Source organism: Acomys minous (assembly GCF_964271855.1).
Source record: "Acomys minous genome assembly, chromosome: 20".
Lineage (NCBI taxonomy): Eukaryota > Metazoa > Chordata > Mammalia > Rodentia > Muridae > Acomys > Acomys minous.
In genome coordinates, this window is record NC_140502.1 from 16,108,854 (window position 1) to 16,134,756 (window position 25,903).

The following is a 25,903-nucleotide window of genomic DNA, read 5'->3' on the forward strand; positions in this document are numbered from 1 at the left end:
TGTTATAGCACTTAGAGTGTTCTGTGGGTGGAACCTGGAAACTGTGATCCTCAGGGGGACAGCCCTGGCCACTCGTGTGCCTTGATGGCTTTAAAATTATAATCCTTTTTATTCAAAGACTATGTTCTTTTTACCCATTTATCAGTTCATATACCTTTGAATGTGAAATATGCACATGTGATTGGAGACTTACTGTGAAACTTTTATGAGTAGGTCAACTGGAGGTGGACCTTAACGTTTAATACATGATCCAAATTCCTGTATGTTATCTGCTTCCTGCTCCACAAAGATATGAGGAGGTAAGGTTTCCCAGCACATATCTGTCACTGTGGCGTAATATGCAGCCACTGCCACATGGATTGTACTTTTGCACATTGTGAGCCCATTTCAGCCCTTCCTCACTCATGATGCTTCTTGTCAGGTGTTCATTCTCACCAATGAGCAATCACCGCTCCATCTGCTTCCTCTTCCTGGAGCTCATGCATGCTGTTTCTATGAATATTCACATATAGAATTTTTTTTTTTTAAAAATGCTTATATCCTTTCGGTTATCTTAGGAATGTAGGTAAACTTTCTGGTCCATGGCAACTTTGTTTAACCATGTAGACAATCACTAAAGTATCAATTAGCTTTTCCTCCCTGTGACAGCCATATCTGAGAAAAACAAATAAGAAAAGATTTATTTTGGCTCGGTTTGGCTCTTGTCATCTGATGCCATATTTTTCTGGGTCTGTGGCAGAAGTGTGAGGTGGGACAGACACCCCAGTGCTAAGGAATCAGAGATACGTAGGGGGTGGGAGACTCAATACATCTCACCAGGACACATCTTCAGAGATCTGATCCCTCCAAAAGGCTGTCACCTATTTTACATAGGGTCTAGAAAATTGCTATCCCTATAAACCTATTAAAAGATTAACCCTTTGAATAGGTCATAACCCTCAGGATGCAGTAATTTCCCAGAAGGCCATCCGCTAGAAACCAAGTTCCCAGCATGTGAACCTTCTGGTCACATCTCAGATTCGAACCGTCATCGGCACTGCAAGGGCTGGTCTGCGGCTCAGTTACTAGAGCACTGGCCTAGCGCACGCAGGCCTTGGGTCAGATCTCTAGTGCTCCTGCTCTACAGCAGTGTGGAGGTGGACAGAGGAGGGTCCAGTGTGCAGTGCTCTCCTCCGCTTTATAGTGGGATTGAGGCCAGCCTTGTCTAGACGAGACTTTTTTTTTTATCAAAATTAAAAAAATAGAAGAATATATGTTATTCCTGCTCTACACTAACATAAGCATTTTAGGAAGATTCGGATTTAAATACATTGGCTTTTGACTGTGAGGTCTGTAAGTTTGAGTACATTCCAGCCTCTTTGAATGTCTCACATTGGTTAGTTTTCTTCCTTCCTGAAGGGCCCTGCCCTTTCCTGCTAAGTTGAGGCCATGGAATTCACAGAACTATATCCAAGGACTTACGCTTAACTTCGTAAGTGCAGATTTTCACTAAAGTGCTTCTGAACTGGAGGTTCCTGTGAGCTGTGTAAATTTTTTTTCTTTTTGACACAGATTATTACCCTGAAGACCTATCTGGCTTAGAACTCAGAGTTTGGATTAAGATGGTCTTGAAAATGCAGCAACATTCTCTTGCCTCAGTCTCCCAAGTGCTACGTACAGGTGTGTTTCATCATGCCTGGCTCTTAAGAAGGTTTCTCTCTTTCTTTTGCGTTCAGGCATAGTTAATGTGTCTGTGTCTCAATGATTGCCGTCCTCTCTCTCTCTCTCTCTCTCTCCCTCACCCTCCTCTTATTTGTGTGTGTCAAAAATTAAGTGTCCATAGCTGTATTGGTTTATGTCTGGGTCTTCAATTTGATTCCATACACCAACCCGTCTGTTTTTGTGCCAATACCATGTGATTTTTCCTATACTACTGCTCTGTAGCACAGAGAGATTGGTCTGAAGTTCTCTTTCTTTATTGAGTCTTTGTGTAATTTAGATATCAGGGTGACTGTGGCCTCATAAATTTGGCATTGTTCCTTATGTTTCTATTTTGTGCAATAGTTTGAAAAGTATTGGTATTAGCTCTTTTTTGAAAGTCTGCTAGAATTCTATGCTAACACCATCTCACCCAGAGCTTTTTTTAGTTCAAAGACCGTTAGTGACTGCTTCTATTTCCTTAGGGGCTATAAGCCTATTTAAATGGTTAATTGATCTTTATTTAACTTTGGTAAGTGGTATCTGTCAAGAATATTGTCCATTTCATTTAGATTTTCCAATCTTGTGGAGTACACATTTTGAAGTAAGGCCTATTGATTCTTTGGATTTTTTCCAGTGTCTGTTGAAATGCCCCCCACCCCCATTTTGTTTCTGAATTTGTTAATTTGGATATTCTTTCTCTGCCTTTTAGTTAGTTTGGCTAAGGGTTTGTATATTTTGTTGATTTTCTCACAAACCAACTCTTGGTTTTGTTGATTGTTTGTATTACTCTTTTTGTTTCTAATCCATTAATCTAAGCCCTGAGTTTGATTATTTCCTGACGTCTACTCTTCTTGGGTGTGTTTGCTTGTCTGTTGTTGTTGTTCTTGGGCTTGTAGTGAATTCTTTTTTTTATTATAACGTAAATTAACCCATTTATTGCAGGCTAGGCAAGTCTCAAAAGGTAGCACTTCTACTGGCCTTTCAGTTCCTTGAGTCTCTGATGGCAGACTTCACTGTGACAGCAGAAGTGGTGTTGTGGGTCCAGGCCCCAACAGCCACTGTTTTCATGTAGGAACCACAGTGCTCCACTGTGGTGCCAGGTTCCCTGAAATGGTCTTGCCACAGAAGGAGCAAGTGTACTTGGCGTGCTGGTGACATTAAAAGCATGTGCCACCATGACTGGCTGTTCTTTGGTCTTAAGAAACTTCATTTGCAAAAGGGCATAGTAATTTGCAGTTTGAGATATTTCTTTGCTGGTAAACCCTGAACAAATGCATATTTCTTCTTCTTCTTCTTCTTCTTCTTCTTCTTCTTCTTCTTCTTCTTCTTCTTCTTCTTCTTTTCCGAGATAGGCTTTCTCCGGGTAGCCTTGGCTGCCCTGGACTTTCTTTGTAGACCAGGCTGGCCTCGAACTCACAATGATCCACCTGCTTCTGCCTCCCAAGTGCTGGGATTAAAGGCATGTGCCACCATGCCTGGTGCATGTAACATTTCTAAACCTCAAGAAACTATACATTTTTGTTTCTTCTATACAGTTACAAAAAACAGAGAGACTGTCTGCACGGACCTTAAAACAACAAATGACATCAGGTGACTTTGTGCAGTATTGGTATAAAGAAAACAAAACAAGGTAATAGGATTGAGATTTGGGGGATGGACACTCAGAGAGGTGGCCGATATCCAAATGTAGTATTTGTGTTCAGATCTGGAAGAAGAGAAGAAAAAACTCAGTGATTGCCTGAGAAAGATGAGTTCAGGCCGAGGGAACAGTAAATGGTAATGTCCTGAGGCTGGATTGGCCTTTTCCTAGACTGGAGTCTTGGAGTAGGAGTGAAATGAGATGAGCATGGGCGGGGGGGGGGGGGGGGGCGATTAAGGTGGGTTGGGGAAACTGAGGCCTGTCTCTTTGTTCTCTAAGTTGTGAACCGGAGCTTGAATTTATTTGAATTACAGGAGGAAGCCAATGAAGGATGCACAAGGACATTATATGAGAGTCTAAAGGCACCTTTGACTGTTGCCTGGAGGATGTGTTATGGGGGTATCAGTAGGATTCTCTTCTAACCTGCCAATGCTCCTTCAGCATCGTTTCTTTGTCTGATCATTAGGGGCGGGGCTTTTGCGCTACCATGTATACGTTGTTTTTTTTGCTCAACTCTGTTTTTCCGCCCAAGCTCATTTTCCTGTCCACCCAAGGCTTAATATCAGTACCTTGGCCGTTTTATGTCACCTAGTAGGCTTCTTTCTTAAGTTCAACTTTCATTCCCTAGCTTCTTCACACATCCTGGGAGGTTGACGCTTCCTGCCTTCCCAGTGGGTGCCGGTATTACGTATCCATATCCGATTCACATGGCTTCTTTCAATGGCCTTCCGTCTCTTTTGGTATCGTCTCCCAGTTCTGCCTTGCTCATTGCTCATTCAGGTCCAGAATTCTAAGTGACTCCCATACCTTGTCCCCTGAACTCCCTTTTCTGAGTAACTAATTAAACACACACACACACACACACACACACACACACACACACACACACACACACACACACACACACACACCCCATCACCACTTCCTCAACTAAACTTTTCAGTGGTTTCCTCTAACGCACAACAAAGAAGCTGGATTTCTAGGGTAGGGATGCAGGTTAGTTGGCAGAGTGCTTGCCTAGCATGAAGAAAACCTGAATTGGATCCCCCAGCGCTGCGTAAAAGCAGCAGTGCCTGTAACCCCTGCGCTCAGGAGGTGGAGGCGGCTGGGTTAGAAACTCAAGGCCATTTTCTCTTCCTGCCAATCTCTGACACTCTTTTAGTCTTGCAATTTTAACTCATGTATCTCACAACTTGCTGTGCAGCTTTTCCATCCTCTTCTTAACACAGAAAGCGAGTCTAAGCCCTCTCTGTCGGTTAATGTGTTTTCTGGGTCTGCCTTTGAAGTCTCACCATAACTTCCTGTTGCTAGTGCTTGCCTGACCACTGTAACTCGCATTTCTTGAATGTGATCTTACCCTCCCTCTACTATGCAGCTTCGCATGTCCTAAACAGATCCGACTTGTTGGAGGTTTCTTTCGCTGTTTCTGTTCTATTCTCAGTCGCTGCTCAGTGAACGCTGACTTAGGGTAATACCAGACTAATTTGATAGTTTAGCCTTGGCTTTGTCATCTTGAAAGAGATGTAAGGGACAATTCCTGACGTTATCAGAAGTGAGGCTTTACAGAATTAGGTTCTTCATCTAAAAAAAAAAATTAAAAAGTAGGTATAATAACAACCACATTCTCAGTCTTGTCAAGATTGATGGAAGCGCTTCAGAGAGATCACTCAGATTTTGAAGGTGGTTGCCTTGAGCTGACCTTTTACTGAGATGTAAAATGAGGTTCCTAGCATGCCAATCCATCTTGCTTCTTATCAGGTGGGGAGCGGTACCAAGTGAGTGAACCACCCACCCTTCGCGGACTCAGACACAAGCGGAACCTAAGAGTCTGGGTGCTGCAAGAGCCGGCTTGGGATGGGGCTGCTCTGAAAACGGCCTTGGCTGACTTCCGGTATTTGAAAAAAAAAAAGTGCGCCTCCTTGAAACTACAACTCCCAGTAGCCCTCGCGCTGCGCCCCGAGCAAATCTAGGGGGTGCGGCCGCCATTGTCCGTGGCTGAGGTAAGGCACTATTTGGGACCAAAGGGCTATCCGTGTTTTTGTCGCGGAGGGACTGGCAGGTCGTGGGAAAGGTTACCGGGAAGCGGCGCATGCGGTCAGGGCAAGCTCAGTGCCCGGGTGCGTCAGGCGCCTTCTCTTTTCTTGCGACCCGATGCTCCCGTTGGCCTCGACCCTGCGGCTCCCGGGGCTGGGTGAGCAGTTTCTTCAGGCTGGCAAAGGGCTGGGCGGAGTAGCCCAGGGGAATCTTGTCTTGGTGCGGGACGGAAGGCATTCGCCCATCCGGGGGTCAGTGGCTGTGAGCCAGGTAAGGCGGGCAGCTTGCTGAAACCGGCGCCTGGAGCGACCCACTCCAGGAAAAAAGAGAGAGCGGCCAGCATCTTCCAAGCAAAGATCCGTAAATGGCGAAGGACCTGATTTGGGAAGGGCTCCGGATTCTTTTAAACTTGAAGCGGTACGGAGTTGGGTGCGCGGTGTGCGTGCAGGGTTCTTGCAGCTTGATTGCCTCGAGTTTTCGGGGCGTGTGTGTGTGCGTGTGTGTGTGTGTGTGTGTGTGTGTGTGTGTGTGTGTGTGTGTGTGTATGTGTGTGTGTGTAGGTGCGTAGGGTTCTTGTCACTTGCTCGCCTTGAGTTTCGGCTCAATTCCTGGGGTATCAGAGTCTCTGTGTGTGTGTGTGTAGGTGTGTGTGTAGGTGCGTAGGGTTCTTGTCACTTGCTCGCCTTGAGTTTCGGCTCAATTCCTGGGGTATCAGAGTCTCTGTGTGTGTGTGTGTAGGTGCGCGTAGGGTTCTTGTCACTTGCTCGCCTTGAGTTTCGGCTCAATTCCTGGGGTATCAGAGTCTGAGTTTGCCAGCGCTTAGTACCAGACGTCCCACCAAGAGGTTACTGGGCATTTGTGGGGTCAGATGGGACTTTTGTTCCTGATGCCGCTGCAGGAGGGGAAAGATGGGTTTGAATCTGGAAGATCTTTCGGGTGGTGTTTGTTACTGTTTGGCTTTAACATTTGGATAACTGTCGTGCTTTATCCTCAAGTGTGGGAGTCACTAGATTTGTTGTATATTCATAAATGCGCAGCCGCACACCTAACTCACCCCCCCCCCCCGTCCCCCAATTCCGGAACTGTAAACCAGGCTGGCCTCGAACTCAGAGATCTGTGTACCTCTGCCTCCGGAGTGCTAGGATTAAAGGCATCTGCCACTACCCCTGGCCTTCAAAGGGTTCTGTTTTTAACTGATTTGTTGTTAAATCATATTCTGCTGGTGCATTTCCTGTACAAATCCAGGATATATATATATATATTTGCCCTTGGAGTCTATATAGGGCTTTGTCATGTTCCTTTTTCTTGTGTTAGGTGTGTCACTGGACTTATGTCACAGTCATAATCTGATGCTTCTCTGCAGGTACCCTCATGGACCAGTCTTGGGAGATGGCAGCTGCTGACCTTTCTGCCTCCTGGGGTGAGTCAAGAACCTATTCCCTCAACTGTGTCAGCTGCCACGGAATGTCCTCTTCCTTTAGCAATCTGCCAGAGCTGGCATCAGAGCTGGTGACCCAGTGGGTCTTTGGAATGGGAGCTTTTAGTCCAGCATCTCACTATGGAGTTAGATTCAAGAGGGATCAGAAAACTGTATGGTAAAGTGATGGTGACATCTCTAGGACAGACAGCATGAGAATTAATGTCTAGGTATTTAAGGCTGAGACCCTGAAAGGCTGTGAAAAGTGCTTCTCAGAGATGGTGCCTCGTAGCATGGGCTGGTGAGGAGCCATGTGAAGCAGAGATAAACTTGTTTTTGTTACGATCCCAAGTGTGGGATCTCAATAGTCTTGTGAGAGAACAGGTGAGGTTAATCCCCTAGAAGACCAACCACCTTGTGCGGGAGCTTGATTGTTGCCAGCTGAAAAGATCCTGTGAACAGACTCTGGGAGGAGATATATAAATGAGCCCAGAACTGGAGGCGGGGCTTTAGGAGACTTGGGATAGTTTTGGCTGTTCATCGCTGCACTTCGAGAAGCTCCTAGAGAGAACCGCTCCAGGGAAGGCTTCAGGGCTCCGGCTTCTGCTGAGGTTCTGGGTTCTGGTTACTCCAGGTTCCAGCAGAAGAAATCCTGCTGATCATGCCAGGAGAATCGTTCCTCAGAACTGACATCCTTATGGTTTTGTTACTGTGTTCCTTAATCCTCTTTTCCTGTTGTTTTGGTTAGTTGGGTTATAGGTGGCGTATGCTCGGTTAATAAGTTGTAATAAAATATATTGGTTAAGAAAATTGAGCCTACAGTCACGTGTTACCTTCTCCGAGTTCCTTTTCCTTCATCCATGGTGTGAAGAAGTGGCTGTCTTCCTTACCCAGCCCTCCTCAGTTCATAGGGTACAGTACATGAGAAACTTCTGACTGGAAGCGGTGCCTTCATGACTTCTTTTTCCTTTTCCAGCTCTGTGCCCTCAGGGTCCAGCATGGCACATGGAAGGAAGCCCCGAGCAGGTGGGAAGAAGGGCAGTTGGGCTCCCAACAGCCCAGGTCCAGGTGAGATGGCGCTTCTGCTTTTTCCTAAAAGGTCACTGTGTTCCCAGAGGGTGAGTGTTCAGGTTGTCCCTGGCCACCCTAGTTGATATGGCAGGAACATAGGTTGAGGAGTCAGCCAGTTAGTGATCCCAGAACTCTGATAGGGGAATCCAGTCAGTACTCCATGACAGAGCCTTGCTGTCACTCTGCCTGGCCACAGAGCCGAGACACGTGTGTGTCATCAGTTGTTTTGGGAGAGATGATTGCTAGCCATTTCTGGCTGGCAGTCCCTCCTCCTCCCCCCCTTCATTCGTGTGTTCAGAATCAGATTCAGGCTGATGCTGTGTGGTATCCGCCATGCTTGCTGTGAGAACAAGAACAGATGGGAGCTGTTGCCCGGAGGACCTAACAGATCACTTTGTAAGGTGGTTCACTCAGGTAAATGACACTTCACAGTTAGCCTGGGGCTACACGTGCTCTGTAGGACACAAGCCTGAGACATGGAGGGAAACCCGAAACTCCATTGCAGCTCAGCCCTCTGCTGCTGCATAGAGTGTGCATAGAGGTCAGTAGCGATACAGGGTCGTGGAGGTCAGCAGGGATACAGGGTCGTGGAGGTCAGTAGGGATACAGGGTCGTGGAGGTCAGCAGGGATACAGGGTCGTGGAGGTCAGCGGGGATACAGGGTCATGGAGGTCAGTAGCGATACAGGGTCGTGGAGGTCAGCAGGGATACAGGGTCGTGGAGGTCAGTAGCGATACAGGGTCGTGGAGGTCAGCAGGGATACAGGGTCGTGGAGGTCAGCAGGGATACAGGGTCGTGGAGGTCAGTAGGGATACAGGGTCGTGGAGGTCAGCAGGGATACAGGGTCGTGGAGGTCAGCGGGGATACAGGGTCATGGAGGTCAGTAGGGATACAGGGTCGTGGAGGTCAGCGGGGATACAGGGTCGTGGAGGTCAGCAGGGATACAGGGTCGTGGAGGTCAGCAGGGATACAGGGTCGTGGAGGTCAGCAGGGATACAGGGTCGTGGAGGTCAGCAGGGATACAGGGTCGTGGAGGTCAGCAGGGATACAGGGTCGCGGAGGTCAGCAGGGATACAGGGTCGTGGAGGTCAGCGGGGATACAGGGTCATGGAGGTCAGCGGGGATACAGGGTCGCGGAGGTCAGCGGGGATACAGGGTCGTGGAGGTCAGCGGGGATACAGGGTCGTGGAGGTCAGCGGGGATACAGGGTCGTGGAGGTCAGCGGGGATACAGGGTCGTGGAGGTCAGCGGGGATACAGGGTCGTGGAGGTCAGCAGGGATACAGGGTCGTGGAGGTCAGCAGGGATACAGGGTCGTGGAGGTCAGCGGGGATACAGGGTCGTGGAGGTCAGCAGGGATACAGGGTCGTGGAGGTCAGCGGGGATACAGGGTCGTGGAGGTGGAGGTTACTTTTGAATACTGAGCCAAGAGGTAAAAGGAAGGCATCAGATGGGCACATCCCAGTAAGCAGGGCTCTGGCCTGCCTGTAGCTCCACAGGTATGTTTGAGGGGCCTACTGTATGACTGGTGTCTAAACACAGACTGATTTTAGGTAGGAGAGGCTCGGAAGAACTCACCTGGACCTGCATGCCTGTGGTAGAGCTAGGAACCTCAGAATGTTGGCACGAGGAGGCAGCATAATCCAGAATGTGGCTGGAAAGGTTGTGAGAGACAGGATGGTATCACGAGGCTTCCGTCTGATCAGGGTCTGGAAGCGAGAGAGGACAGTAAGATGAGAAGATGCAGGGGCTTTGGGACCATGAGAGCACCTAGGGTAGCTCCCCTGAGAGAGGACAGGAGTGTTGGTGTGGGAGTAGTGTCACTGCCTTCCCTTCTCGTCTAGGTCCTTCGTCAGAGGCAGCCACCGGTCATTTTTTTTTAAATCTCTCTCTCTCTCTCTCTCTCTCTCTCTCTCTCTCTCTCTCTCCATCCATCTATCCATCTATCTATCTATCTATCTATCTATCTATCTATCATCTATCTATGCTAGAAAGCTGACCCTTTTAAGTTATACCATTCATTGGTTTTTTCAGTATGGCCACAGAATAGTGATTCCAACATCTAATTCTACAACATTTTTTTTTTTGTCACCCAAGAGGAAATCTGGCCATCAGTAGTCACTGCCTTTCTCCTTACTTCTAGTCCCCAGCAACCACTAGTCAAATTTTTCAACTATGGATTTGCCTATTCTGGGTATTTAATTTAAATGGAATTATAGCAAAGGACACTTTTGAATCTGGCTCCCTCCAATTGGCTTGTTTTAATGGTTATCAATTAAAAAAAAAACCTTTAAAAATTACATGTATTTCTTTTTGTATATGTGTAGGTGCACATGTGGAGGGGTGTGTGTGTGTGTGTGTGTGTGTGTGTGTAAGGGTCTGAGGACAGCTTTGAAGGGTTTATTGTCTCCATCCTGTGGGTCCCAGAGATTGAACTCAGGTTGTCACGTTTGGCAGCAAATGGCTTTACTCACTGAGCCATCTTACCAATCCACCCCCTTTAAAAGACTTACTAATTTTAAAAAAGCTTTTTTTTTTTTAAATTTATGTATATGGGTGTTTTGCCTGCATGAATGTCTGTGTACTGGTAGAGCAGCCAGTGCTCTTAACTGCTGAGCCATCTTTCCAGCCACTTAAAGTGTGTGTGTGTGTGTGTGTGTGTGTGTGTGTGTGTGTGTGTGTGTGTGTGTGAACACCCAGGTCCCCAAGGAGACCAGGTGAGGGTGTTGAGTCCTTTGTAGATGGAGTTGAAGGTGTTTGTGAGCTGCCCAGCTTGAGTTCTAGGATCGTAACATTGGCCTTCATGGTAGAACAGCACGTGTGTTTAAATGCTAAGTTATATTGCCAGGCTTTGTGGGTCAGTTCATATTTTAGAATGCCTTTAGAGCAGTGGTTCTCAGCCTGTGGGTTGTGACCCCTTTACAGATGTGTGACCCTTTCACAGAATACTCACATTATGATTACATGGAATATCAGATATTTGCATTACAATTCATAACAGTAGCAAAATTACGGTTGTGAAGTAGCAACAAAAATAATTTTATGGTTGGGGTCACCACAACATGAAGAATTGTCCTAGGTGTCACAGCATTGGGAAGGCTGGGAGTCACTGCTCTAGAGTCTTTCATGACTCAGGCTCATATGGTGTTTTCTCTCTCTCTCTTCTTCAGTTTTGTAAGCCTTGATGTTTCCAAATAGAAATTTTAAAAAATTTAATTAAAAATATTAATCAAATTTGCATTGATTCTGCTTACTCCCTGCTATAAAAGATAGGAAAAAATACTTTGACTATCTAGGTCTTTTACTTGTAAGTTAAAGCAATGAAGCAATAAATAAACCAAGATAATGTAAGCTACTGAGATATTAAACGTTTTAACGTAACATCTGTATTTAACTTCTTTCCCTCAAAAAAAAAAAAAACAACTTATAAATACAGTTTCAAAGCTAACAGGTGAACGGCATTGAAAGTGTGCTGTCACCACATGGCAGCAGCACTGTCTCTGAGCAGCAGAAGGGCCTGGATGGAGTGACGCAGGGTGATGGGTATCTGCCTGACCAAGGCTCACTGCTGTCACAATGTGAACATCATTTTCAGATCCTTTAACAAAGTCACCAGCAGTGAGCATAGGAAGACTAGCCGGGTCCCCACTCAGGGGGACAGAAGTTAGCTATAATCAAATGCTCTGAAGAAGCCTGATTGATTAATCACTGTGCTGTACACGATGGTTGACTTATGTGAGAGTTTCTGAAAATGACTAGTTGTTGCTGAGAACAAATAAAACAGTTAAAATGACAACACCTTCTAATGTCTGAAGAGTTGTGATTTCTGAGAATTTGCTCCTGGCCCTCTTCCCAGGTGCCTACTTTGGAGTTTTCCCTGTTGGACACTTGGACGTCAGTTTTGAATTGTTTTTGTTTTGTTTTGTTTTGAGACCTGGTCTTGCTGTGTAGTCTTGGTTAGCCTGGAACTAGATAGTGAGCTGACACTGACCTCAGAAGAGATCTGCGTCCCTCTACCTCCCAAATGCTGGGTTAAAGGCACTCTTCACCACAGCCTGCTAAGACTTCCTAATTAAGCAAGATCACGAGGAATGCAGTGGGCCTGTTGTTCCTGTATGGCTCTCTCCAAGTTAACTAATTCTTGAAATAAAGCATTCGTTTGGTGGGACTGTTAAAAGCTGCCATCTCAACTGAATTCTTTCTTTGAATCATATTGGTAAAATTTCATCCAGCACGACCCTAGAACTATCTTGTTCTTTTTAGGACTAGGGAAACCAGGAGTAGTAATAATATCCCAGTTTGCTTAAAAATAACCAAGGGGCTTATCCAGATCTGGAAATGTTGTCTGTAATGATCTGCGAAGAGTTTCTGCATGGCACACGTTACACTTGGCAAACATGAGTGATGTGTACTCAGTATTTGTCACGTGTGAAGATTGGCTCTTCACTGCAAAGAGCTGTGTTCAGATGCTAATAAGAGCCAGGTGTGGCAGTGCCTGCCTCTAATCCCAGGACTTTGGAAGCAGGAGAACCTCCTATAATCCCAGGACTAAGGCAGCAGAACCCTGAGTTTGAGGCCCTGTCTTTACATTGAAAAAACAAACAAACAAACAAACAAACAAAACTGGGAGCTGGAGAGATGACTCCATGCTTAAGAGCACTTACTGCTGTTCAGAGTACGTGAGGTTAGAGTCCTGGCATCCATGATAGGTCCTTCACAACTACACGTGACTCCAGCTCCGGAGATCTGACACCTGACTCTGGTTCTGGCTGGCACCTCAACACAGCGGCATACATTCACACAGACACACATAAATAAAAATAAATAGTAGTCCCTAATAAAACCCAACACCAACCAAACGGAAAAGACTGGCTGGTGAGATAGCTCAGCAGGGGGAACGTTTGCCAACCAGCAGTCCTTGGTGGATGGAGGGAATTGACTCTGCAGGTGTCCCACGGCATATAGAACCCCCAAGCAATATATAAAGTGTTAATAAAGAGAAACCTTATGAATGCCACAGGTTCCGTGAAGGAGTAAACTTGTTTAGATAATTAGCAACCTTACCAGGCAGACAGCTGATGACTGAGTTCATCTACCTCAGGCAAGTGGTTTAAATGTGCGGCTAGTATGTAAGCATCCCAGGAAGTGCTTTAGAATGCACAAGGTACATACAAGGCACTATATGCAAGAATGTTTACAAGAATTTGAGTGAGACACCTCTACAAGTCATCCAACTGTATGACTGGAAAACACAAGCCAGGCTGTGAGCATTCATTACCTGTGTCCTGCAGTCTGCCCCCCGGTGCCTCAGGTAACACTGAGCTCTATTTCTTCTCTGCTCTTGGTGGTGAGGGGTCCTTCACAGAAACTGCTACCTACTGCTGTCTTGATTGACTTTTGGATTTTATTTTTTTTATTTTTTTTGACTTTTGATTTTCATTTGCTAGGCTAAAGATGTTTAATGAGACTTCTCCCTGAGATGAGACCTGTGGTTTTGTGGCCCCAACATGGTATATTCACATGGAGGGCTCACTCTCTTTACAGGATTGGTTTGATATTTCTTTTTTAATCCTTGGTATTCTTCAACAAGTTCTATAATTACAGAAGAGTGTAGAGTGGGGGGTCTCTGAATAAATAGCTGTTGTTGCTGAGTGTTGTGGCACATGCCTTAACTAACAAGACTAGAGAGGCAGACACAGATGGGTAGATCTTTGTGAGTTCAAGGCCAGCCTGGTTTTTATATCAAGCTCCAGGCCAGCCAGGGATACATAGAGAGACCTTGCCTCAAAAAAACAAATGAGGTTTTGTGTGTGTGTGTGTGTGTGTGTGTGTGTGTGTGTGTGTGTGTCTGTGAGAGAGAGAGAGAGAGAGAGAGAGAGAGAGAGAGGTGGAGGAATGCCTCACTGATAAAACCCAATAGTTATTATTTTACTGTGTTTCATTTTTCAATCTTTACATAGTCTTCAATCTGTCAGAGCCACTGAGCATGAATGAATTCCTTGTATACAGAGTTTATTTCTATATGTAGAATATATAGGCTTTATAGTCTCTTAAACTATTCTACAAGTAGATTTGCAAGGCTTTTTATTTTTACTCTTTATTTTATGGCTATGGGTGGTGTGCCTGCATGCTTGTCTATGCGTCTTGGGCATAACCTGTGTGTGGAGGTCAGAAGAGGCCAGTGGATTCCCAAAGGCTGAAGTTACGGTTGGTTGTGGGCTGCCATGTGGGTGTTGGGAACTGAAACCAGGTGCTGTGAACAGCAACCATTGCTCTTAAGCCCCGAGCCATGCTTCAGCTCAACTCGTAGTTTTTTAAAACCTACTTTCATGAACTGGAGGTTTGTTCTCATTGATAGATGCAAACAGGTCAGCTTGGTTCCTTCTGTAGCTCCAGGCACTACCTGCAGCAAACTGCATTCTACCCACCCTTTTATGGGTGGGCTTCTAAGTCCTCTACCCCTGTTAATCACCGCTGTTTCCGCCAAAGCGGTGCCAGTGCTCCTGCTATTTCACATTGTGTGCATGTGCTTGCTTATGTATGTAAGACCCTAGAAGCAGAATTGTGCTGGGTTTTGGGATTTAGGGCTAATTTATTTATTTTTCTGGTGCTGGTGTCACCATGCTGGTCTCCAAAATCTGGAACCACTGCTCAGTCTCTCCATTCTGGGAGAAAAATACCCATTTTCTTGCATCTTTGCTCACACTTCAGATCAGGTGTTTTGTTTTGTTTTGTTTTCTAATTGCGAGGTCAAAAAGGTGGCTTACATTAGTTTCAATGTATTTGATTCAAATTTTAAAAATGTATTTGATTCAGGGAGGCTTTTTTTTCTGTTTGTTTCTCTTTCTCTCATCCTCCCTAAAACTCCCATCCTTCTAGCAACCACCTTTTCCACATGCATTCTGGGTCCTGACTATATGAGCAGTCATATATATAAGTTGACATGAGTTACCTGTCTTGTGGTGTCTCACCAGTTAAAAGGATTATTGATGTTTTGCTGAATGTGCTTCTTTGTTTATGGCTGGAGACGTGTGTATCTTTTAATACACCCTATATTATTTTTTAAAAGTCATTCTACCCTCTCACCGAACTGACTTCTTCCCAGTGTATGAGTCACCCCCCCTTCCTCACCCCCGCCCCCTTTATTTTAGTAAAAAAGACTGTCCTGTAGCATCCTGTTCTGTTTTGTGTTGCAACTTCTCCAAGGTAAAAGCTGGAGAAGGAACAAGTAAATGTAGGCAACCATTTGAGAGCTGACTGAGTCTTCTTTCTGGATTTATGTCCCTCTTGACTGTCCAGTTGTGCGTTTACCTGTATGGCAGATGCTCCTGCCTTCTGTCGTCACCAAGAAAGGTCTGCCAGACTGCTTGAGAGTCTTGCTGGGTGTTGCCCTACAGTTTTGCCTCCTGATTGCTGCTTTCTACTTTGTCACCAATGTCTTCCATCCCATGGACCTGTGGGCTAAGGTCAGCTCCTCAGTTCTGCCTTCAGTTTCCTCAGTGCGAAGCTGAAGGTCCTTCCCATCTTCCCTTGCAGACTGGAGATGTTTCAGCTCGTCGGTCAGTCGGACTACCACCACCAAGCATCCAGGATGCAGGCCTATGTTCCTTATGGAGGCTCCAGGAGAGACTTTCCCCCCTTATTCTTTGGCTTGTACCCTTCCTCTCTTGGTTAGTAACGGCAGTACCGGAAATTGAGCCTAGGGCTTTGTGCACGGTAGGCAAGCCCTCTGCCACCAAACAGCATCCTTACCCTTCCTCTTAAAACACATCATTCACACCTCAGCTTCCATCACTGCATCCCTGATCTTTCTACCACTTCCTTCTTCACGTAGATTTATAAACCTTCTGATTTCACTGGGTCCACCCAGACAATACAGACTACTCTTGTCTCAGCAGCTTTGCCTTCCCTACGCATGTAAATCCTATCATTAAGGTAACAGGTTTTGAGGGTTAGGTGTGGGCATCTGCTCTTGTTCTGCCTGCCATCTGCACTCACGGTCACCACCTCCAGCAGTACCAGCTTTCAGTTTCCGCCTTTGACTTGTTCTAACATAGCCCCCCTCCCTTTTTTTTTGTTAAGCTGGAATGTTTTAAAAACAAATCTCAGAATTGTATGACTTTACTTGTATTTCTGGGTATTTGTTTTAGGATATAACTAACAGTACCTTTATCACTCCAGCAAGTTACCTAATGCACACAGCTCACATTCCATTTTTTTTCTCATTTGGCCCCACTATGTCACAGTCTTATAGTTGGTAAAAATCAGGGTCAAAACAAGGCCCTCACTGTGCTTGTACTTTTTATCTGAAGAAAATAGATCCCCTGGCTTCGTGCTTTGTCTGATTTACTTTCCTGATGGCCATTGAAATGTGATTCTCTCAATCCTCTGTAGGCAGGTAGTTGGACTAGAAGTCTAAGTACATTCATTTAGCATTTTTAGCAAGAATACTTCTTGAGTGGTACTCAGTCACTGCTGTGTGTGTGTGTGTGTGTGTGTGTGTGTGTGTGTGTGTGTGTGTTTGTGTAGACTGCTTTTGGGAGTTGGTTCTTTTCCTCTACCTCATGGGTCACAGGAACTCAGCTCATAGGCTTGGTTGTAAAAGTCTTTACTTATTGAGTCATTTCACCTACTCCACTGTGTTTGCTTTGTTGCCAAATTTTAAATAAAAATTACTTCATTGTAATGAACTTACAAAAACATCATAACAGCATTTAAGCAAACATATGCCCACTCCTAAACTCAATATATCACCGTGAACAGTTAGAAGAGCTATTCAGAAACCGTAGAGCTTTGATAAGGGTAAAATGTTTTATTTTTGAGACTGGGTCTTACACTGTCTGGGGCTTGCTGCCGATAGGTTAGGCTGTGTGGCCAATTAGTTCCAGAGTTTTTCCTGTCTCTGGCTCCACAGTGCAAGGTTATAGTCTCTGCTACCATGTGTAGCTTTCTATGAAGCTCCTGGGAATTGATTGTACATCATCATGTTTATATGACAAGCCCTTTACCAATTTAGCTTTCTTCCCAACCCTTACATTATTTATATTAGTGAGCATATGGTGTTTAGTTGTTTGATTTTTCATATGATAGGGTGAGTTATCAAGTATAAGGTGTTGTCATACTATTGTCTTTTCTTTTTTTTTTTTTTTTTTTTTGAGATAGGGTCTCTCTACATAGCCAAGCTGTCCTAGAACTCACTACATAGACCAGGCTGACCTCAAACTCACAGAGATCCACTGCCCCTGCCTTCCAAAAGTGCTAGGATTAAAGTAAGTCACCATACCTGGCTAGAATCCAGATGCTATCTAGTGCGTCCTTTACATCCTGTCTCCTCTGCTCAAAGGCTACCAGCCTTGTTCTGCCCCCTGAATCTTTGGAAAGGTTTGCCACAGGCTGAGAAAGATCATACATGCTCTTTCAGGAACCAGTGACTTTCAAGGATGTGGCTGTGGCCTTCACCCAAGAAGAATGGGGGCAGCTCGACCTTGTTCAGAGGACTCTGTACCGCGATGTGATGCTGGAGACCTATGGACACCTGCTGTCTGTGGGTAAGGTGGAAACTGATGATGAAACAACACCATTTCCTCTACAGCGTCTTTAGCTATTCCGTGAAAGACGTATTTGTATCTTTGAAGGGCTGAGATGACCTTGAACTTGGAGATTCAGGGATGAAATTCCTGATACTTCTGACATGTAAAAGGGGAAGGGTGTGTGTACGCTGCCTCAGTGAGGAGTCACAGGAGGACTAGGCAAAGGAAGATTTCTTTGGCAACTCCCAAGCTTTGCCTCCAAAGTCACACGTCTCTCCTCTGCGTGTAGGGAATCAGACTCCTAAGCCTGAAGTCATTTCTCTGTTGGAACAAGGAGAAGAACCGTGGTCGGTCGAGCAAGCCTGTCCTGCAAGCACTTGTCCAGGTGGGTGAAGCCCCAGGCGTGAGTGAGGGACAGTCCTCAGAGCTCCCCTTTTCTGAGAACTGGGCTAAGGGTAAAGGAGTCATTGTCTGATGCGTTCAGAATTCCCTCTAGGGAGACTTTTGTCGTCTTGTCTTCTTTCCATCTGCTGCTGATTCAGAGCAGAGCCTCTCTCCTCAGATGGCAGGTGTGTGCTGAGCGCCCCCGTCCCCCGCTTTCTATCTGCGCTGTGCTTGGTGTCTGTATTTGCTGCACCTTCTCTAAGACAAGTTCTCAGTTATTTACCTGCTTAAAAATTTCAAATCGTAGTCAATGGCTTCAAACACTTCTTTACAAAAGCAGCAAACAAAAATAGCTTTTAAATATCAACTATGCTTTCGTATGATTTTTAAAAAGTCAAAGCTACATAAAATGTATAAGTTGAAATCTCCCATACACTCACTGTTCTTTACTGACATTAGCACATTACTATTATTTCAGATATACAGATAATAAGTTCTCTTTGACTATTTTTTTTTGTCTTAGTAGTTGTGCTAAGGATTACAATTAACATCTCTGTAATAATCTTATTGGATTAATACCAATTTAATCTTATTAGTATTGAAAAACTTAGCCTTTGTATAGCTTGTCCTCTTTTACACATTTATACATTTTATGTTATTGGCACACATTTGTAATTAATTACATTTTATCTTTTTAAATTTTCAGCTGTTAGAATTCCTAAAATTTTAAATTATATTTGTTTGTTGGATGTGGGTGGTGGGGTGGGTGTAGAGGTAGGTGGGTACTCAGGTGAAGGCCAGAAGATGATTTGCACTAATCAGTTTTTTCCTTCCATCATATGACTGTTTCAGGTCATCAGGTTTGGTAGCAGGCGTCTCTGAGCCCTCTTGCCAGTTCTGTATCTCTAAAATCAGATAAAGCAATGTTAAAAAAAACAATGGAGTTTTGATGGGTGTGGTGGTGCATGCCTTTAATTCTGAGCACTTGGCAGGAAGAGGCAGGTGAATCTCTGATTTGAGTGAGTTGTAGGACAACCAAAGCTATATAAGGAGACTCTCCCCAGAAACAGGAAAAAAGAAAACAAACAAACAAACAAAAAAAACCAAAAAAACAACAAACGTCATTTTGCTGTCTTGTTACTATGTGATTTATTAGTGCTTTTCAAGTTACTTATTAGTGGTTTTGCTTTTTCTGTGTCAGCTTAAAGGACTTCTTTTAACATTTCTTTCTTTAAATTTTTAAAAATTTATTTGTGTGTGTGTGTGTGTGTGTGTGTGTGTGTGTGTGTGTGTGTGTGTGTGTGTACTATCACAAGTGAGTACAGGTGCCCAGAATTATAGGTGATTTTGGGCTGTCTGACTTGGATGCTGGAAACTGAACTTGGGTCTCCTGCAGTATATTCTTAACTGTTGAGCCATTTCTTCAGCCCCTGATAGCATTTCTTTCTTGGCTGCTTTAAAATATGTGTGTGTGTGTGTGTGTGTGTGTGTGTGTGTGTGTGTGTGTGTTTGTGTGTGTGTGTGTACCTGATGCATATGCAGTGCAAGAGACCACAGAGGTCATAAGAGGGCACTGGATTCCCTGGACCTGTAGTTGTAGATGGTTGGAGCTGGGAATTGAACCTCAGTCTTCTGCAAAAGGAGTAAGTGCCCTTACCTGTGAACCACCTTCCTGCAGCTCTTGTTAGTGTTAGCATTCCTTGTGGTACAGGTTTGTTAGCAACAAATTCCAAGGTTTTATCTGGGAATTATTTGATAGTTGTAATGGGCATAAAGTTTATAGTTGACAGAATTTTTTATTTTAGCTTCTACAGTCTCTGATGAGTAATAAGCTTGTAATATTATTGAGAATTGCCTGTGTGAAGAGTTGCTTGTCTTTTGTTGCCTCTTGGATTCTCTTTATGGGTTTTGCCATTTTAGTTAATTAATTATAAATATTCCTGTGGCCTTCTAGGTTGTTACTCTTAATGCCCCTGTGAGATGGTTGTTACTCAGTTTTTCCTTTTTATCCTTTTGGTTATTGTATTGTTGGTCTCACTGCTGTGTTCTACCCTAGTATCCTGGGGTTCTAGAAATAGTTAGGACTTTGTGTTTACTTTATTTGGCAAATCAAAGATAAGACCTTGTTTGGGTCTTCATAGAACCCCCAATTGATAAGATAATGGTTGTTCTGGGTTGCTGACTTCTAGAACTATATGATAATAAATCTGTGTTATGGTTAATCACTAAGTATGTGATAACCTATTGTAATAGTGGTAGTAAATTAATACAGATTCTTTTGATTATTGAACTGATACTTTGGCCATGTTGTCACATTGCTGATTACACACACACACACACACACACACACACACACACACACACACACACAATTTGGCAAGCATTTTGCTGGATGACATCACAAAGTTCATTTTGGATTAGTGGTAGAGCTAATATTTAAATGTAGATGATCAAACTTTAACTCATGGCTGTTATACCAGACTGTGCTCTTTTTCTACTCTGTAGTGGTCCCAGGGATTGCCTCTTTAGGGAAATCTTTAAACTGTGATTTTCCCCTTTGAGCTGAGAAGCCTTAAGTGTTTAAATCTTGACAGGACTCTGGAACAACAAATGTTGTAGTAATAGTCTATTATAAATAATATACTGGCTTAAAATCTTTTGATGATACCTTTCGCACCCCCCCCATTACCAAGATGGCAAGCAAGAAGACATTATAATACATAAGTATAACTCTTAATGATTTAAATGTTACTTGCTGAAGGCCTGCATGCTTATATATGAAGCCTTTCTTTCCATTCCTCTATCTCTTCATCTCTCTCTCCCTCCCTTCCCCCTCCCTTCCTTCCTTTCCTTTCTACCTAATAGTATTCACTGTGTCCTTTCGTCAGAGGTATCCAGTGCTGCCCCATTGGATCACTAGGGTGACTTTATAGGTCTTGAAATTTACCACCATCTGGGTTATGGTTTATTGCAGTAAAATAATATAAAGCATATCAGTAGAGTCCGGAGGAAGCCAAATTTAAGTTCCTGCTGGTATTTCCACAATGGATTTGTATATTTCTAGCAGGAAATTGTGATGATCTGTAAAGTTGTCCACTAGGAAACATAGTTGAAATTAAACTCGTATCCAGTGTACTTCTTAGGGAGATTTGTCATGGAGGCAGTAGTATGTATATGGCTGAGATCCCACATACTCCAGATCCCTAGAAAGAAAGTACATCTTCACTAGAAAGAACATGAATTTTAACTCTCTAGAGAAACTGGTATAGTTTTACTTCAAAGCCCTGGGTTTGAAAAGCTGTTACAATCTTTACATTTCATAGTCTCGGTTCTCAGAGACTGGCTAAGACTGAGCCATGAAGCTAGCCAGTTTGGTAATGTGCATGGCATGGGTAGCTCAGTCCTGCATAGTTAACCTTTTCCTGTAAATCCTCCTTTTCATGTAAAAGTACTCAGCAATTTTATTTGTGTCATTATATACTTTCTTTTGTTTTCTATTGCTTACTTTTCACTATTTCTCTGACTTTCATGTCTGGACTTGAAAATGAAATATACCCTAGCCTTTTCCATAGCATGAATAATGAGTCTCACAAGTGAATCCTGGGGCCTTTATGCATTCCCATCTTCCCCTGCTTCTGTTTCAGAGTGGAGGAGGAACTTTGAAAGCAAAGCATTGATTCCAGCACAGCGTGTTTTCGAGGAAGAACAATCTAATGGAATGACGTTAGAAAGATACATATGGGATGATCCTTGGCTTTCCAGGCTGGGAGTTTTGGGATGTGAAAACCAATTAGAAATGTATCACATGAATCAGAGTACAGGTATGAGGCAAATGGTCTTCATGCAAAAACAAGTACTTTCTCAACGAGGTTCTGAATTCTGTGAACTTGGCACAGAGTATAGCGAAAGCCTAAACATGATTCCATCTCATGGAGTTTCTCAATTAGAACATTTCTATAAACCTGATTCACATCTTGAAAGTTGGAGATGTAATTCAGCCATTGTGTATGCAGATAAGGTTACTGGTGAAAATAATGATTATGACAAAACCTTCTGCCAGTCTCTTCAGCCTGTTTATCCTACAAAAACGCAAACTGGAGATCATCTGTTCAACTGTATGGATGCTGTGAAGTCTTTCAATCATATTATACATTTTGGTGACCATAAAGCAGTGCACACAGGAGAAAAACTCTATGAATATAAGGAATGCCATCAAATCTTTAACCAGAGCTCATTACTTAATGAACACCCACGACTTCAATTTGGAGGGAACCAGTATGACTATAGGGAATATGAGAATATCTTTTACTTCTCTTCTTTTATGGAGCATCAAAAAATTGGTAATGTAGAAAAAGCATATAAATACAATGAATGGGAGAAAGTCTTTGGGTATGACTCATTACTTGCTCAACATGCAAGGACATACACTGCGGAGAAACCCTATGAGCATAACAAGTGTGGAACATCTTTTATCTGGAGCTCTTATCTTATTCAGCACAAGAAAACTCACACTGGAGAGAAACCCTATGAATGTGATAAATGTGGAAAAGTTTTTAGGAATCGTTCAGCCCTTACTAAACATGAGCGGACTCACACTGGAATAAAACCCTATGAATGTAACAAGTGTGGGAAAGCCTTCAGTTGGAATTCCCATCTTATTGTACACACCAGAATCCATACAGGGGAAAAACCGTATGTGTGTAATGAGTGTGGGAAGTCTTTCAACTGGAACTCCCACCTTATTGGACATCAGAGAACTCACACTGGAGAGAAACCTTTTGAGTGTACTGAATGTGGGAAGTCTTTTAGCTGGAGTTCCCATCTTATTGCCCACATGCGAATGCATACTGGAGAGAAACCCTTTAAATGTGATGAATGTGAGAAAGCTTTCAGGGATTATTCAGCTCTTAGTAAACATGAAAGAACTCACTCCGGAGCAAAACCATATAAATGTACTGAGTGTGGAAAGTCTTTCAGCTGGAGTTCCCATCTTATTGCTCACCAGAGAACTCACACGGGAGAGAAACCTTATAACTGTCAAGAATGTGGTAAAGCTTTTAGAGAACGCTCAGCCCTTACTAAGCATGAAATTATTCATTCTGGAATTAAGCCGTATGAGTGCAATAAATGTGGAAAATGCTGTAGCCAGATGGCTCATCTTGTTAGACATCAACGGACTCATACTGGAGAAAAACCCTATGAATGTAATAAATGTGGAAAATCCTTCAGTCAGAGCTGTCACCTTGTTGCTCATCGGAGAATTCACACTGGTGAGAAACCCTATAAATGTAATCAATGTGAAAGATCCTTTAATTGTAGCTCTCACCTTATTGCACACCGGAGAACTCACACCGGAGAGAAACCATATAGGTGTAATGAGTGTGGGAAGGCATTTAATGAGAGTTCTTCCCTTATTGTGCACTTGAGAAACCATACTGGAGAGAAACCTTACAAATGTAATCACTGTGAAAAAGCTTTCTGTAAGAATTCTTCCCTGATTATCCATCAGAGAATGCATAGTGGAGAGAAACGCTTTATATGCAATCAGTGTGGAAGAGCCTTTAGTGGTCACCCGGCTTTACTTCAACATCAGAAAAATCATAGTGAAGAGAAACTGTAATTGAATTGGTCAAAAACTTTTTTTTTTATTAAATGTTTGACAGCCAACACATTGAAGGAAAAAAAAAACCGATAAACATAACCAATAGGAAAGTCTTTCACTAAGAAATCAGTAAGATTGTCTTTATTATTCAACAGGAAATCTCTTTTTAGAAGAAGCCGTATAAGTGACATGAACGAAAAGACTGGGGAAAACCTTTTGGCAGTTATGTAGCCCTTAGTCAATGTTAGGAGATTATAGGGGGAAAACCCTGTAAGCTTCTTATGTGGTGGACAAGGAATCTATATTCGAGGAACACAATTGGGCCAATAAGGTGTTATAGCAGGAGCTCTTATTTATAGATCAAAATGTAGAAATTTGTGCACTATTAAGAGCAAAGTCTTGTGCCAAGAATAGTGTTTTGACTGAAAAGATACTACCTGGGATATTAGATGGAAAGTTTTATGTTAACACTGTGTGCGTAATTATAGAAACAGATTTTGCTGTTATAAGGGGGAGGGTCTAGGTACTCTTTAAGAGATAGAATATGGAATACTAAACCTGAATTTAAGAAAAAAAAAACTAGTGTAGTATTGAGTTGGGTATTTACTGTTGATAAAGGTTAACCTCTTTAGAAAAAAGTTAGTAAAGGAGATCACTAATCATAGAAGATAGAAAGGCTATTGCCAAGAAATATGAGACTGAAAGCGATACTTAATGTAGTGTCAGTGTCCACTGCTACTTATCACTGAATTATTGGGCAGTTAGTTTATAACTACTTTAGGCAATCAATATAAATTATAATTGTGGACACTGTGGCAGTATACATACCTGAAAGAACAAGAAGAAGCACATGATTGTATATAAACATCTGCAGTAACTTCTAAAAAAGTGTGTTTGGATAAAGACTTCTTAGATCCATGGAGAAACTAACCCAGTTAATTTATTATTACTAGTTTTTGTTTCACAAATACACAAGCACTTACCATGTTCTAGGCCTCATTTGACATTAAAAAAAAATTAACTTGTTTAATTCCCTTAGCTCTATAAAGTAGGCATTGTTACCCAAGGGACACATGTAATAAGATATGGAGTTGAGATTGTTTGGTTCCAGAGTTTGTGTTTTAACCATTGTGTTTTCGCACTTCTGTTCAATGTTTTTATAGTAAATATTTGATAATAAAATTAAAAAATCTTAATGAAAAAATGAAGTTACTTGGTTTCTGTGTTGTGATGGATTTCTGCCAATATATAAACCTAGGTCTCTTTGGAATATGAACAACTCTGAGAAGGACATGGGAAACCATTGTTTTTTGGGGGGAGGGGTCTTGGGTTCCATAGAAGTCCATTGCTTTGAGAGTTACAGAGAGCAGGGCAATGTGAACTTGAGAAAGTGTAAGGTCTGTCCCATGTGGGTTCAGAAATGCCCCTGACAAAGCAATGGCACAGTCTTTGATGTTTGACATGTTGGAAATTAGTATCCATCAGCACACCGGTTTTTGAGGTACCCTTTGAGTTTATTGTTAGTCCTTTTCTTCTCTACATGAAAAAATTGCTTGCTAGGAGGGAGGATTTGGGAATAGAGTTCTGCTTGAGTTCATCAGCTTCAGTGAGGAAGGCTTTTTTGTTTTGTTTTTGTTTTTGAGAAGAAGGGCAAAGGAAAATAAATATCATCATTTTATTTGTTAGTGATACATGTAATTTAAGAATGTTTTAAAAGGTTCAATTAATGTGAATTACATGTGTGCCCGGTGTCAGAAGTTTAAGAGTTTCCAGATATGGTACCATAATCCTAGTCTTCCAGAAGTTTGAGTCAGGAGAATCTCAAATGGAAAATTCTGCTTCAAAATGGAATTATCTTTTTGGACATGAAAATGAATTATCCAGGTGAACCAACATGGATACTCCACCAGAATAAAGTTGAGCTGATTCTTCAGGAGAAAGGGAATATCATTCAAGACAGCAACATGAAAATGCAGGAGGCAGTGGAGGGCAAATATGTACACATCCTCTCTGAGTCTGTCACAACGTACATCTCAGTTGGCTGTCCGTGGTGCCTCCAAGGGGCAAAGCCTGCCATCCTTCCACAGAGGAATGTCATAAAAGTATGTCTTCTGGACAAGACATGGCCGTTGTACTCATGACCTCACAGCATCGAGGGTTACCTGTACAGAAACAGGTGTCAGCATTTCATCACTGATTGTTCAGGGACTTGTGAGGCTAGTAAGCTGTTAGTGGTTGCTGTGTGTATGTGGAGTTACAGCTCAGAGTACTCTACCCACTAAGTGCTGGGATTACACATGTGTGATATCACAGCTCACATGGGATCACTCTCTTCTGATGTATCACACTGAATCCAGATTCTTATCTGCCTTCTGCCTAATCTGCATTTTCTCTGAAGGCTGGAACCTGGTATTTCTTGTGTGCCTTACACTGGCAGACCTGGATTACTTCAGTCTCCTTGGCTGCCCCAGCTCAAGGAAGGAATTCCAGAGCAGTGGGGCAAGCTGACCTCACACTGGGGGTTCTAAATCAGAATCCAAATGTTCC

At 43.2% G+C, this 25,903-nt stretch overlaps 1 protein-coding gene and 1 long non-coding RNA gene across 2 annotated transcripts; both read left to right on the forward strand.

The window, feature by feature from the left end:
* The first annotated feature begins 5,327 nt into the window (after window positions 1-5,327).
* ZNF606 (zinc finger protein 606) lies at window positions 5,328-24,560 on the forward strand. Its single transcript, XM_084769975.1, has 6 exons — window positions 5,328-5,510; window positions 6,717-6,773; window positions 7,747-7,838; window positions 17,262-17,388; window positions 17,660-17,755; window positions 21,399-24,560. The coding sequence occupies exons 1-6, from the start codon at window positions 5,471-5,473 to the stop codon at window positions 23,372-23,374; spliced, it is 2,388 nt and encodes a 795-aa protein (XP_084626101.1). The 5' UTR covers window positions 5,328-5,470; the 3' UTR covers window positions 23,375-24,560.
* On the forward strand, window positions 5,767-6,572 carry LOC311590726. The gene is made up of 3 exons (XR_014776974.1): window positions 5,767-5,865; window positions 5,914-6,077; window positions 6,162-6,572. It is a non-coding gene; the product is annotated as an uncharacterized lncRNA (long non-coding RNA).
* Window positions 24,561-25,903: the final 1,343 nt, after the last annotated feature.